Source organism: Gordionus sp. m RMFG-2023, chromosome 1 (assembly GCF_954871325.1).
Source record: "Gordionus sp. m RMFG-2023 chromosome 1, tfGorSpeb1-WG-v2, whole genome shotgun sequence".
NCBI lineage: Eukaryota > Metazoa > Nematomorpha > Gordioida > Chordodea > Parachordodidae > Gordionus > Gordionus sp. m RMFG-2023.
In genome coordinates, this window is record NC_088775.1 from 74,688,064 (window position 1) to 74,704,855 (window position 16,792).

The window sequence follows — 16,792 nt, forward strand, 5'->3', positions numbered from 1 at the left end:
ATTATATTCTTAATCGCGAAATTTATATTAGCTGAAATTATTGTATGGCATATAATATAAAATAAAAAAAACTGTCTTGCGTCTCATTCTATTTTATTAAGTAAATTATGATATTTTATTTTAAAAAACATCTGAGAGATTTTTTTTTATAAACCCTGGAAAATACTAGAATTTAAAATACACATAAATAATTGTTGTATTTGTATTTATCTGAATTAATATTTGCATTTTAGGCTGTGTCCAAAATCTAAAAAATAGAAATAAATAATTTTTGAAGAAAAAATTAATATAAGCTATTTTTAGTGTAAAAATAAAATAGTGTTCTAAATCATTTTTCTCCATTTACAAAAATTTATATTTTAATAAAATAATTGAAATTAAATAAATTTGAAAAAAATTTATTCAAAATTAATTTTTATGAAAAGTCTAGTAAGTAATATTAAAGTATGTTATTTTTCATTCTCGTTTTTTTTTGCAAAAAAAAAATAATGAAGATTTTGAACATTTTTATAATTTAATTAATTTGTAAAAATTTATAAATTTTAGGTTTTTTCAAAACATTTTGGACATTCCCTTACTAAAAAAATAAAACTATCTTGTATTTATATTATAAAATTATAAATATAATATCCAGAGGAAAAAATATTAAAATATCTGTTTCACCCTATTTTCTAAAATACGACGTTCGTACTGATAACTGAAATCGAACTAAAAGAAATGGTTTCAGTTCCAATTTTTTTTAACTAAGATATTATGAGGTTTATAAGATGGTGGCAGAGTATCTGGAAGAGCCTCCACATCTTCTAAATGTTGTTTGAATGATGATTATAAGTGATAATTATATGTGATATACTGAAATGATTATATAGATGCAATAAATAAAATAACTGCAAATATTTAGATCAGATATGATATTATCAGGTACATAATTATTTAATTTTTAGAGATGGTGAATAAAAGTATCATCATGAGTTTAGAAAAAGGTAGTGGTGAATCTATTTCCAAAAACAAACATTTTAAAATATTTGTATTTAAATACATTTTCCGAATTTTATTTTATAAATATTTAGTTTTCAACAAATAACTTTTTTTGAATTGCATTCGTTATTTCGAATGCAATTTTTTATGAAAATATGCCCAACCCTAAATGCTGAGGGATTATTTGGTAAGACTAAACATAAAATAAGGGGTCAAATTATCAATTTTATAAAGAATAGGTTTAAAAAAAATAGCAATTAATGCACAACTTTTTTTTTAAAAGAAAGTAAAACCATTAGATTAGTGAACACTTCGGCCCGAACATGCCCGTAAAAATTTTTATACTGAGCAGTCAAAAAATATTTTACATAATTTACCCGACCAGATGGAAATTTTTTTTAGCTCTGCTGTTCATAATTAACTTTTGTGGATAAAAAATATTTAATCAAGGTATTTTAAAAAAAATCTGGGAAATATTTTGCACAACTTATTCTGCTTAACAAATATTGTCCGTACATGAATCTATGAGGACCATCTTTAAAAAGAATGACAACCTATTTAGAATTAACTTTTAACAGAGCTGGGTTGGGGTTAAGATTAAATCTAGGCTCTAGGGTTAATTTAGGACCTGAATTCAACCCTAACTGTTAAACCAGTATTATACGTTATTATTTATTGAACCTAAACAAAACCTGAACCTTTAGAATATTTGGCATTTTAACCTCAACCGAACCTCAAAAGGTTGTTAACTGGTTTAAATTTTTTGATATTCTAAATCTTTTAAAGATGAATAATAATCATGTTCTGACTGATAAGTATGAGTATTTATTTTTAAATTTATAGCTATCTAAGTCAAGGGATAGAAGTGTTCTCAGCCATAAAATTTATTACTTTTTCTTATAGATAAAATTTGTCGAAAGATAATTTTGAAAATTTAATTGTTTAAGCTCAAATTTTATTTTTTAGAGAATCGAGATAAATTTAAAAAAATGTGCATTCCATTACATAATTCTATTATGTTTGTGTGTAAAAAGGTTTGAGCCGGTTTTTAAAAGTTCAAGCTGAGCCGATATTATTATTATTTGCGAACCGAACCTAAACCATAAACTGGTATATTAATCTGAATCTGAACCGAACCGATATTTATTACAGTTTGAATTCCTGATTAATTAAGATTCTTATCGTATTTTATTATTATTATCGATATTCTTTTTTTTGAAATAAATTCTTTTTCATGATGCGTCATATTTATTTTGTATTGATGACACCCATTTCAGAAAAATAACCATACTTTTTATAAAAATCCTAAAAATTTAATATTAATAATTTAGGTGTAAGAAGCTAAAAAATCTATAAATTTGGAATTTTTATTTTTTTTATATATGGCATATATAAAAAATATATAAATCATAATATTTTTTTTTTAAAATATATTTAAATGGGAAAAATTATTCAGAAAATGCAAATGTTAATTATTCTTCACTTGTGCTTCTTTGGATATTGGAGCTTAGTTACGGGTAAATATAATACACTATTAATGCATTAAACGTTATCATAAAATATATAGTGCAGTCTGAGAATTATACTATTCTATCTTACCATTTTAAGCACATAGTATATAATTCAATCTTAAGGATAGAAAATATATGCAAATCCTCAGCTGATGATATGGCATATTTTTTATACATAATACTATATATTAGTGCTAGAACTTATCCGGAGTTATCATCATTTAGTAAAATATTATTTTAAGATTAAAACTAATAGTGCTTTGCATAAATCAAATGTTTAAGGCCTGGGAACATAGGCGTATCCAGAATTTTGCCAGCGGGAGGGGCACTATTAAGCCGGGGTTTCGCCATATATTTAAGATTTTTAGGTCCACTTAATGTTGGCTGGCTTTATTAGATTAATATAAAAATGATTTTGGGTTTTCACTTTTTTATAAGCATTTTTTGTGGTAGAGGTGGGGACTTGTAGTGGGAAATTGTTTATTAGCTTAACATGATATTTACGAATGGTTGACGTGCCTATCTTGGAGAGAAAATTATATGTATAAATAAAACCTACCTGTTTTAACTAATTCAGGACAATAAAATATTTTATTATTAGATTGTCTAATAAAAAACCAATTAAAAGAATTCCGGAAGAATTATTTTAAGAAAAATATGGTAGTAATATAATATAAATTATATTATGATCTTTTCAAATACATGGTGTTCTAAGTGGGTTAAAAGATTAATGAATATTTGATTATGATGATATTTTTCGTTGATCAAACTTAAATTTTTTGACTTTATCTCTTACAAATGATTTTTTTTAAAATGCTAGTTCGCAACTTTTGTGTAAGCTATGTAAATACCCAAGGCGCGGAGACCGAATTTTAGGCCTGCCCGGATTAGAAAAATTTTTTATCTCCAAGCCCTGCATAGATATTTTTTCTTTTGGATTTTTTCCAGGGCCTGGATCTTTATTGAATAATTTACCTTAGTCTAAAATATTTAGAATTTCCTTCTTTTAGATAATTTTGGTTGTATTTTGTAAATTGTTTCAATGGGAAATTTAAAATAGCAGTGAATAAATATTAAATGTTTTTACAACATTCTCCCGCTGATTATTAATTTAACGTAATTATTTTTTTTAATAGTCTGGCTCGGATCCATTTTTAATAAAATTTTACTGTCAGAATTTGGTCCAGGCTTGCATATCTCTGTAATATGGGGCTATTCGGCGCATTTTTTGTCAAAATATCATAGGTCCGAAAATAATTGTTGTATTTGAATTTAAGAAATACCATGAGATAACCCAAACATCTACCTAATCTTATACAATGATAAATTTTTCAAATATTTTACACCTTTTTTCAAGGCTGATTCTAGTAAGAGTGAATTTTTGCCCTAACAAGCACCAAACCCGAGGCTTGTAGAATCAATCATTTTATTAATTCTACCATAGGATAAATTATATTATTATTCCATTATTTTTACGGGCAATGTTTTATTGATATTATTATACCATTTACATAAAAATAATTCATATAAAAATGACAAAATAGTACATTATTTGAATTATAAAAAATAAAATTTTTAATAATTTTTTTATATTTTTTCCTAATTCTATTGCATTATCATATAGAATTGATTTAAAGATATAATAGTAGCCAATGAATACTTATTTTAATTACTGTATAAATAGATAATAATATATCATCTTTATAAGTATAATTTGATTGATCCGACTAGCCCTGATTCTCCTTAGCCCCTAGTTACTAATATAATTAATAACTTTTAAAAATATATTTAAACATGATATATGATTAAGAAACTTTCTGAGAAACGAGGGTTTTAAATTTTATACAATGTCAATTTTACTAGTGTTTTAATAGATTAGTATAAGTATAATCATGGTTTTATTATTTCATCATCATTATCTGATTCTGAAAATTCAAAATCAGATGAATTAATATTATCATGGCCCAAATGTGATAAATATTTACAGTAACACCCTATATTGTAGAACCAATTCAATACTTACCAAATGTAAAATGTGCCCAAAAAGTATTATATCAGTTTCAAAATCTTCAAATTTCAATTTAAAACGAAATTTGATTGTAATATTTATTTTATTTTATACAATATAACTAAGTAAAATCATTAAATATGAAGAAAAAATGCATTTGGGATATTTGACTTCAACAAAAAAGATAGTTATTTAAAAATTAAAAAAATTAGTGGCTAAAATATGCTTAACTAATGATAGACGCAGTCTTAAATGGGATCAATAAGTATTAAACCACTATAATTAATTACATATATTTTATTTTTTTAAAGGAACATATATTTGAAGATCAATATGTTCTTTCTATAATTATACATCCAATATTTATGCTTCAATGGCCATAGATAAAACTTCCACCTATAAAAAATAAACTTTTAGCTTTATTGAAAAAATGCATTGAAAACCCTAGAAATGCTAATGCAAGAACTTTTAATTTCGAGATATCCTTTTTTTGACGAGTAAGTAAAGGATAGATTGGAGGAGGATAACTTATTTCAATTTTTTGACGCAAGGACAAAACAATAAATGTTTTTAATAAATTCCCCAGTTGTTTATTAAGTATAATACTGCAATTCCCTCATCCCCCCCTGTAGAGCGCGTTTTTAGTATCGCTAGTGCCGTAATAAATCCAAGTGTTTCAGATGAAAATATAAAAACAATTGTTATTAAAATTTAATTTTTTTTTTTTTATAAATAATTCTTTTTAATATTATTTTATATATGTAAATTAGAAATAATAAGCATATATAAAAATAGACGAAAAGAAAATAATAATACATATTTCAAAAAAAAATATAATATATATTATATTATAGTTGCGATGCAAAATATATATAAAATTAACAATGACTATATTTGATAAACTAGGAGGGAAATGGGAGTGTTTCGAAGAAACATTTGTAGTTCCCCTTTAGGATTTCAAATTGGACTTTTTGTTTAAGAGATAGGGACTCGTTTTTGACCCCTGTCCTTAACGAAATTCTTCTACCCAATTGATTTAAGAACTTTAGGGATTGGGGACCGGGGTTTCCAAGGACGCTAAAAATAAGGGGAATAAATAAAAAAGAGTTAGGGAGGAATCTATATTTATTAAACTTATTGGTTTCTTGTAGTTCCAAGGAGTCGGTATTTCCGTTAGCCGGAAAGGAGGTAACACAAGAGACGTCCCAGACAAGTCTTTTGCCGCCGTGCCAAGACGTTAAAGACATGCCGTCAGGGCGCTTACCGTCAGCATTTAGGAGACCCAATGGCTCCAAGCTATTGGGGAAACCGGCCGAAATCAAGGCTTTGCCGATTAACCTATTAAGGTTGTCGTGCCTCAGGAAACGGCCACTGACTTTGAGGCACGAGAAACAATGTCTAGAGAAAGGATCAACCTGTTTGTGACAGGCGGCACAGGTGTCCACAGAAGGGATAAGGCAACCAAGCCTATGGCCAATGGCAGTTTGAAACTCATCGTCTGTGAGTAACGTTTCCTTTTTACCACTCGGAATCGCGTCTAGCCATTCATGGCCGTTAGAGTTTTTTTTTGCGTTTCTGAGCAGTTGAAGGTTAGTTAGCTCAGGATACATACAAAGTTTTTCAAACGAGCATTGGAGCATAGGGACCAGGAAGCTCTTTAGATGGCAGGAAATTGGCTGCTCGGAGCCTTGGGTGATAAGAGTAAGCCACTCTTGTTTAGCTGAAGATAGAAGGGGATCGTCCAACTCGATAAGCGAGGAAATGGAATCGGCGAAGGATATTCGAGATGAAAGAAAACACGCAATTGCCATAAGGAAGGGGGGTAACAATCCCAGTCCACCCTGGTAAGCGGGCATAGAGGCGAGGGACCAATTGAAATCGGAAAAATTTAAGCCTAAAAGGGATTCGATAAAATGTTTAAATTTTAATTCGAAGACCTTAAGGAGAGTATTGTACTGGAAAACGGGGGAAGATTTAAATAAATGTAAGAATTTAGGTAGAAAAAGACATTTTTTGGTGAGAAAGAAGAACTGATGCTTGGGGAGATGAGGAAGATTCTTGAGTGAATTGGAAAGGGAATGGATCAAATCGTCAAAAGTTTTTTGACAAAAGGAGGTTGAAAAACCAATAGGGGAACCCAAAAGACAGAGTTCCTCGTGCGGAATGATTGTAAAATCTAAGGGAGGAATAAAATCCTTATTGTTGAGGGAGGAAATTTCACACTTTTTCCTATTTAGGGAAAGACCAATTTTCGAAGCTTCCATTTCAACGTACTCTATGGCCGACATAACATTGGATAAAGAACCGCCAAAAGAGCCATCGTCGAGATACCATAAATTAAGGTCTAATTGGAAATTAGTCTTTAAATTTTTGATCAAATCATGAATCCCTATAGTAAAGAGCAGGGGGCCTAGAGGATCACCTTGCTGTATCCCCTCTTCGGAGGATATGGAAAATTCCCCGAATTTGAGTAACGAAGGGAATCCATAACAGGAATTAAGGAAATTCCCATATTTTGGGAAATGGTGTAAAAAAGATGGTAAGAATGCCCTCCTATGGATGGTGTTGAAGGCATTTCTGAAGTCTAACTTGCAGAAAACCTTATCGGCCTCAGTATTTATAAAAATACGCGCAACATGTGAGGCCACTTCACACCCACCTCTCACTCCAAATCCTAACTGTGAAGGAAATAAGAAGGAACTAGCCTTAGGCCGAATCCTATTTACGATAGCCTTGGCGACTAAGCGACGAAAGAATGACCCTATGGCTATGGGTCTAACGCCGCCATCCGGTTTGGTCAGGGAGACAAGACGGGCGCCAAAAATAATAGGACGAATGCAAAGGGGAACTTCGCGTACGAGGATATTATTGCACAGTTCGGTTAATGCTTTCAACAAAGGGTCAATGAAGCCACTATCAGGGCATTGAATTAACTCCACAAAGAAACCAGGTCTGAAGCCGTCCAACCCCCCTGTCGTCCCTTTTTTAAAGGACTTTAAGCACTTAAGTACTTCGTCACAGGTAAAGGGAATAGGGGAGGAGGCATGCGGGTGGATGTTAAAAGGGGACGCTCGTGGATGTTTTTCAAGTAGTTGTTTAAATATGGTAACGTTGATAGGTGAAATAGAGTCATCGGAAGACAATATTCGGGCCGCACCGCTAATATCTCCAAGATCTAATTTTTCAGAGATCAATTTGTGACGGAAGGAGTTGGGGTTTAAAGCGTACGAAGGAGAAAATTCATCGATAATTGTATTTCCAAAATTGGAAACTTTTTCCTTAATTAAGGCAGATAAGTTATTTATTTTATTTTTGGGTTTAACTAGGACTCGAAAACAAAAACTAACCAGGTCTAACCATAATGGTAGTGAGGAGAAATCCGAATTCAAATTATTTATAAGAGACATGAGGAACCTAGAGATAGACTCTCGGGCGGCTATAGGGATCCTAGAAAGAACAGGGGGCTTATGCGAATTAAGGAATAAATCAACAGAGCTTGAGGAACATGGTGGAATGGGGTCATACGAGTGAGGAGCGTTAATTAAAGGATCTGGGCCGTAAGAGAGGGGAAATTTTCCAGAATTGTGGCACGCGGGTGAACCATGTTTCCTAAACACGCCATTTAAATTAAGCGAAACTATTTTTAAGCATACTTGACAACAAGAGTTAACCATGAGATGGCTTTGAAAGGGAGAAAACACAAAAAAAAAAATATATATATTAACGGATATAATTTTGATTGGAAGAAAAAAAAAAAGATGAAATGGGGAAAAAAAAAATCAAAATTTGGATGAGAGGAAAACCTGATCTATCCTTTCAGAAGTATTATCGAGATTAGAGGGGTTGGTAAATTTGAAAAAAAAAATAATAATAAATAAACAATAATATTTATAAAATAAGACTAGGTACATAAAGTATAAAAAGTATTATTACAAACAAAAAAAAAAAGGGTGGGGGGGTATAAACAAGAAAAAAGGGGGAAAGAAAAAATCAAAAATTGAAAGAAAAAAGAAAGATTATGAACAATCGAAATTAGGAGGGTTGGTAAATTTAAAATAATAATAAATTAGATGCATTGGCAAATAAAAAAAAAATAATCGAAAATACTGGTAAACCAAGAAATGCAAAAAAAAAAATTAAACTTTGTCGGGGAAATCTTTAGGGTGTGGAGATGTAAAACGAATTCAAACTTAAGGAAATTTTTCTACGGCCGCAAAATAGGGAAATCTTAAGGTTGTCTTAGAACTATTCGTTACACCAAAAGAAGTTAAGCGCTTCTACTATTTGAAAAAGAAAGTTTTGATAGGACAAGCCTCCCTCAATAGTGCTTTAAGCGAATGTTGATATGTAGTTGGAAGAGCGATAATTGATTATTTAGAATATGTCGGCATAATATTATATCATCTTTGAAGAGTGTAGATTATTATATTTTAGAAATCGACATTTTAATTGGACAAGATGTCTTTTTTTTGGGAGAATTGAAAAGGGACGATATTTTCCGTGAATGGAGAGAACATTATCTACGACCTTATATAAGAAATTGTTGGAGAAAATCATCGTAGGAAAGAATAGTCAATTTCGATAACTATGACCGGGCATTAGTAGAGGCTCAGGGAATAAGAAAATCCAGAAAATATAAAAACCGGAAGATGAGATATGCTCAAAAATAAATAAAATATTGTTTTTTATTTTTTTTTTATTGCTCGAAAATTGTGCTTTCCGCGAATGTTGATAAGTAGTTGGAAGAGCAATAATTGATTATTTCGAATATGTTGGTATAATATTATGTAATCTTTGAAGAGTGTAGATTATTATATTTTAGAAATCGACATTTTAATTGGACAAGATGTCTTCTTTTTTCTTTTTTTTGGAGAATTGAAAAGGGACGAAAATAAAATTTAATAAGAAAAATTTTTTTATAATTAAAAATATTTTTTTATTCGCCATATTATATTGTATTTATAAATATCAGAATAAAACGATATTATTTTTTAACATGGCTAATATATTGTGTTAAAATATATAAGACATTTATTTATATTAAATTAAATTAAAAAAAAAATTTATCATAAAATTTTGAACGAACGCGAACGTGAACGCGTTCGATTTTTTTAGAAATGTTTACAGCACTACAATTTTATTATTTTTAAACTTTTCATATTAAAATGCCACCTAATATCTTGATGTAAAAACATTTTGATTTTACCCTATAAAACACATTTTGTCATAAAAAAATTTAAATAGCTGATGTGTATAAAATATTTTTTGCCTCAAATATATTATATAATGCTATTACATAATTAAATTTAAAAATCAGCTAAACCGACAAGCCCCTTGCGCCTATTAACCATAGTCTCCCCAACTAAGATAAATAGACAATCAATTTTACATACCGCTATTTATATTATCTTATAAATTTAGTCTTCTATATTATTTTTTAAGAAAAAGGACTTTTTTTAAAGAAAGATTATATGTTTATTTTCAACAAAGATTGGGATTGAAAGGGGGAAAAAACTAAGCTCTCAAGTTTTATTTTCCTACATCATGATTGATTTAAAATTAAGGGAATTGAACGCTTAAATGTAGCAAATTTGGATTTTTCGCAAATTTTTAAAATCTTAAATTATTTATAGAGAATATTTTATTTTAATTTATAAAGACATCTAGAATCATATTTCAGTATGTATTATGGCATATACTAATCGGCAGCTCCGTATTAAAGGTCTTTGGTCTTTTAAAGTTAAATAGCAGGCGCCATAAATTATTTAAATTTCAAAAAGCTAAAATTCCTAGATAGTTTTGAATTTGGTAAAAACCCTTACGACAGATATGCAACAGTTAACAAATCAAGCATCGCTTATCGAGTAGTCCCTCGATAAGATTATGATAATAGGGCTGATATCGGTTAGGGTTGGCATATACGTCTAAGGGTATGCTATGGAGGAATCTTTAATTTAAATTGTTAAGGCATGTTTTTTAATTTTGAAAAACTTAATTTTGCCTTGTATTTCACCATTTTTGTCTTACGTTATAAATTTTATACAATTTTTTGGTATGGTAAAATTTTGGGTAACTTAAATAAATAATTAAAATTTATATGTAAAGATCGAGTTAAATTAATTGATTTAAAATTTTCTAAAATTTGTAGAATCCTAGCAAAATCAAGTCTTTACAAATAGAACAAACTCTATAAATGTTTTAAATTTTAAGAATTGCAAAATCTTTTTTGCCATCAATTGACATATTCTTTTCTAAAAACTTTATGACCCAACAAGATGGAGCTTAATTTCACCTATTCAAACCAAAAAATGGTTATAAAAGACATTAATCAGAGTATCAAACCTTTTAATAAAGGAAATGATTTATATATCATTATACTTTCAACATCAATTGCCTCAAACTACATGCTAAATTTGTATAATAAGTTTTCTAGTCCTGTAATTTTCTTCATCTGACAAAAAAATATAAAAGGCGTAATATTTTAGATTTCCTCCCCTGGTTTTATGGCATTAATATTAAGTTTCTATATTTCAATCGTGCGTTTTAAGAGTGATGAATAATTACCATGCGTTTTTTTTTAATTGCTATGCACTTTTTATTTTCAAAATTTGAAAAATAACTCCCAGAGGTCAAAGAAAATTAACTTTATATCTGCATTTAAATTTCGTTAGATTATTGTAATAATTTTTTCTGTTTAAAATTGGATGCAATAAAAAAAATTAAAAAAATTTTGTAATATATTTTCTCACGAATTATTTTATGATATTTAAAAAAAAAAATTAATCGAATAATTCGTATCGAATGTAAATATTTGTTTTTGAATATATAGTATATTTAAAATATTTTATAATTCTCAATTTTTATGCTAAAAATATAATCAAATTTCAACATAACGTTATCAACAATGTCCTTAATCAAGCAATATGTGTAATTACCTGATTAATATCTTAGTCAGTTGATTGTATTGCAAGCATAATAACTCAAAAATCTTAGTATACCTAAATTTTCTGAAATTATAAGAAGGATTCTAACTCACTGGAAAAACATTTCCCACCAAATCGTATTTTACCTTTTTAAAAAACGCTCTCAATAAATGCGTTATTTTTGAATTTTAAATCTATAATTGAAAACGTTTTTTTTACAAATTTAAAAAATCGAATCTACAAAATGTATTCCAAGTGAGAATAACCCAGTATATTAAGCACTTATTGCCTGAACCTGATTGATAGCTTACATTGCCTGTAAAATATGAATTATTATATTTTTAGTATAGTAATGGTCACAATCGGATTTTTTTTTAGAAATTTTTGGATTTGACAATTTTTAAAATAAATAAAAAAAATATATTTCTATGTCGGTAATTAAAAAGTATAAAGCGACGGTAATTGCCTCATATGTTTTTTTTTAAATTTTCGGATATATCTAAATTTAATATAATATATTAATTTATGTGGAATATGTAATTTTTATAATTATACAAGAACGAACCTCATAAATAGGCTCAAAAAATGCGATTTATTTATGTATACATTTGTTATTGTTCAAATTGTGATTATTAACATTGAAATCTAGGAAATGATCAGCTAATTTTCTATACATTCGTAGCTTCACCATTTGAAATTAGCGGCCCTAAATTATATATTTTTTAAGATCGTATGAAGATTTAGATTTTCTAAATAAGTGAAGTGCTCGAAATGAATAATACTGTAACAATATTACAATTATTTGATTTAGTAGCATAGCTAGGAATTTTACTTAGGAGAGGTTCAATTATAAAAGTTTGGGGCTTCACTCACCTGTTTTTCTTATATTTTAAATGGTAACCTGTTGATAATTCTTCTGGAAAACCCGCAATTTATTTTTTCCTGAGGGGGGGGGGAGGTTATTTTTTAGAAAATATTGGAGGATTTTTTTCCCGGAAAATTATCTTACATTGATTCATTTTAAATGTAAAGCAATTTCATCTTGTTAATTCTAATTAAAATTAAACAAAACTTTAATTTTTATGCTGATATAAAATTTGAAATTATTATACCTTTTTTACAATTTCATAAGATAAACATATACTTATATTTCATGAATGTTGAAAAAAAAGAGGTGAAGGGATTTTCCTTTGATGACATTAAAATAATGAATTCTCTACTAAAGCAAGTATATTTTAGTAAGGATGGGTAGAGTCAAAATCAAGGATAATTTAAAATGTGCCGTACCCTCCCCTTTTGTCGCTATTGCATTAGAAACTTAATCATGTTATTTGTATTAGAACACCTATACTTTTATATTATTACCCTGAAGCCAGTATTATTTAGGCATCTCTTTATTGTTTACAATTCCATTCAAGCCCATCAACAAATCTAAATTTTTCAAGTAATCCTAGATATGCATTTTGTCTTCATATTAGAGATCTCCAAAGCCCAGCCTGGTCGGTTTCGACTTGTTAAGATTTTTTGCATAAGTCGCAGGCACATTATTTAAAGGTCATGCTCGTCTAGGATATATTTTTCAATTTCCGGCCGTGGAACGAAAATTTTACGAAAGTCAGTTAAATCTATTGTGTTTTGATATTTGTAAATTTGTAATAACTTATTTAATTTTTTGTGAATTTACTATTTTATTTATAGATTTAGTATTTTAGTTAGACAGCTCTTATAATATAAAGAAATAAACATATTGTAATTTATTTTCAAATGGTATCAAAATATCAGATTGAAATTCAAAATATATATCAAAATTTAATTCCCGATTTGACCCATTAAACGAAAAATCAGTGATTTTTGAAGTCTAACCCAATTTTTATGTATAAATTTTTGGACCCGATAAATCTTTTACCCGGCCTATTTCACTTTTTTTAATGCTAGCTTTTCGACGGGCTGAGCCGGGCTTTGCCGATGTCTACTTTATATGGCACCAAGACCTATACCTTTTCGCAAATATAATAATTTATATCAAATATTTGAAAATAATATTAATGCTATCGTATTCGCCACTTTGCTATTTTGAAAGACACATTTATTTCAATTCAAAAAATATATATTTAAAGGTGTTCCACAAATATAATGTATATATTGCAATATATTAAAGATTGACATATTGATAAAATACAAATAATATAACAGAAAATCCATTAATACGTCATATTTTTAATTTGCTTCACTCATTTTGCAGGCAGATACTAAGGGGTATGATATATAGATGATCAGAAACGAGCGCATGATTTAGGTTAGTTCATTTATTAAAAATGAGTCTTAGTACATTTTCATATAATTTAATCTTTGTTTAGCTAATTACTATATGATGACCTACGGCATATATTATCACCTATAATAATTTTGAAATGAACGATTAGATGATTCCGGCGTTTATATTTTATATATTTCAATACAATATTAAAAATTACCCTTTTCACATTTACAATCATAATGGACAATATTATAAATCGCTATTATAATAAAGATATGTATTAGTGTGATTGATATTACATTTGATTTAAAATGATCGATTGTTTAGGTATCCAAAATATTTTATATAAATGAATCAATAACATATTACCTTGTTACACAATTGAAAATACACAACACAACAATATTATAAAAGAAAGGATGCCATGAAAGATTTTCATTTCTAATTTATCCTTCGTAAAATTTCATGTTTATTGATAAAAATTATAAAAATTTTAGAAAAAAAGAAAAAATTACTTTAATTTATTCGTATTCGAAAACGTCTAACTTCGTTTTGAGGCATTAGTAATTGATTACTTAAATAAACTAAGAAGAAAAGGTGTCAATATTTTAATCCAAAAATGGGCTAAATTGGGATAAAAACAAGTTAGAGGGGGGGGGGGTTAGGTAAAAATTATTAACCTATAGTTGTTGTTTCTAATTACAAATCAAACTCAATTTTTATGGAGAGAGAGAGAGGCGCGGGGGGGGGGGGGGAGGGGGGTTGGAAAGTGATAATTTATATCAGCTTATTTACGATACTGGCAAATGTGTTACACCCCTCCTCCACGTCAATGCATTGAACCAATATGATATCACATTATATTATTATACCTGCAGTAAATTAATATACTTTCTGTTAAATTTTTAATTTGATTTCCTTAAATGATATGCTCAACAAAAGTTTCATCATAAAAACCTCTTCGCCATTTTTTTCTTGCTAAGCTTTTATGGCCAAGATAATATCGCGAACTCATTATGACAAAAAATTTTACGTTAACACTTTGGATTGAAATTCTATTGTGAATTTGATATCGCGAAACTTGTGATTATTTCTTAGCAAAATATTTATCGCTAATTTATTATTGCAAATGCTTTATCGCGAACCCATTTAGCGGTACCTAAGAAACCTGACTGTAAAGAGAGAATATATTAGTGCGAAACTTTTATCGCGAATGCCTTATATCAAATACATGTTAGCAAAGAAATTTCCCACGACTGTATTTGTCGAAATCATTATCAGGAGAGCATTAAATAATTTAATATATTGAGATGTATTTATTAATACATAAAAATATATATTTCATAATAATTCATCCTTATAAGTTCAATTATAAGTGCGAAATGTTTTTAATAGTATCTATATTTATACGAAATAAGTGCAATATAAAATATAATATTCTATACATTTTTTAAACAATTCTAAGTTCGAGAATCGTAATATAAATATATTAAGGTTAATAATTAAACATTCATTAAATTCAACCTATTTTTTTTTATCTGATTTAATTAGTCTTGTCTTAATTCCCAATCAGAAACAGTTGTGATAAAAGTTTCGCATTTCGCGGTAAAAGTATCGCCATATTGACATAAAACCGCTATGTATTATGTACAATTTTTTCTTATTTTTTTTAACTTTTACTTTTGTAAAGTGAATATAGAGATTAATATATTATATGATTTACACAAAATTTAAAAAGCAGCTTTGCATATAGGATTAAAGAAAAAGGACGTGAATTTTAAAATATAATTCGAATTCAAAATATTAATATAAGTAAAGTCTAAACATGCATTTAGATTTAACCTGCTTATAATTTTTTTTAAGGAACCAGAAATTTAAAAGGTTAACAGAAACATTAAAACCGAAAAGCATCGTAAAATTGGTAAGATTTTTAAGTCCAGATTAAATCAAAACATGCAGGAATACCTTCCTTATAATGTAATTATAATAATTATATTAATATATGAAATATTGATGATTTTAAGTTTGATTTTGATATAATTGCTTCAAATAATTATATCACTTAAAAAAATAAATACATTTTATTTGAGTGTTTCCGTATTTAATTTCATAATTTCGAAGGCTATGATAGCATTGTATCTCCTCTCATTCATTTGAAATTAAAATATAATTACCCTTTAAAAAAATCAATAACCTTTTTAAAAAAATATTCAAGACTTGCAAGATCAGACTTGTACACAATCTGTGAAAATCCAAATTATATAAATTTAAATAATGGAGCACTTAATATTCATTTGCTGCTCATATCTTTAATTTCCCTTTAAAACAATTACAAAATACAGTCAATCAATATTATTTAAAAAAAATAAAGAATTTGAATAATTTTCGGACCAGGCCATGAAATAATCAAAAATAAAGAAATCTATAGCAAATCGAGTCTAAAATTTTGACCTCTACCAGTCTCCAATTAAATATATTTTTTTGCTTAATGGGATAATTTTTTATAAATCAAAATATATTTAATATTTTTCTACATATTTCTAAGCCGATGTTCTGGGTGGAAATAAAAATAATCTTTACTGGAGAGATCTTTTTCCTAATTTATTTAGGAAATATAGGGCATAGCATGGTTCTCTAACCAGGGAGAATCTTTTAATTTTCTTTTTAGAATTAAAATTTTTTTTAAGATTAATATCCTACTATAAAATATTTACATTACATTCATTCTACCTCTATCTTTCTAATTCAAAATTTCAAACAATAAATTGATTAGAATAGAATAGAATAATAGAAATTTATATACCTCGTTATGTTATTTCATCCTCGTTATATGTCATTTTATGCCGAGCAAGTTCACAGCGAAAAAAAAAATGTATGGTTAAGAATAGTATTGTTAAAAAGATTTTTTTAAAAAAAACAATAAGTTACAAACCTAAAAAGAATTATATTTTAAGAGTAACTAGTTACAATGCAGTTACTTTATAAATGTTATAAAACTCAACATTTTCCATATAACTTCATTTTTTTATTATACTAAAATAATTTTATGATAGAGTATAATCTATAAATATAATATTTTGCAATTCACAATTCATGAAGTCTTTTATTTTTATAT

At 27.8% G+C, this 16,792-nt stretch overlaps 1 protein-coding gene across 1 annotated transcript in view; it reads left to right on the forward strand.

Annotated features, from left to right (window-relative positions):
• Positions 1-2,353: 2,353 nt before the first annotated feature.
• LOC135922118 (uncharacterized) overlaps positions 2,354-16,792 on the forward strand; it is a 32,079-nt gene continuing 17,640 nt past the window's right edge. The window contains exon 1 of the mRNA XM_065456532.1: positions 2,354-2,495. Coding sequence (XP_065312604.1) covers positions 2,417-2,495 — 79 coding nt within the window. The 5' untranslated portion in view covers positions 2,354-2,416. The remainder of the gene's footprint in view (positions 2,496-16,792) is intronic.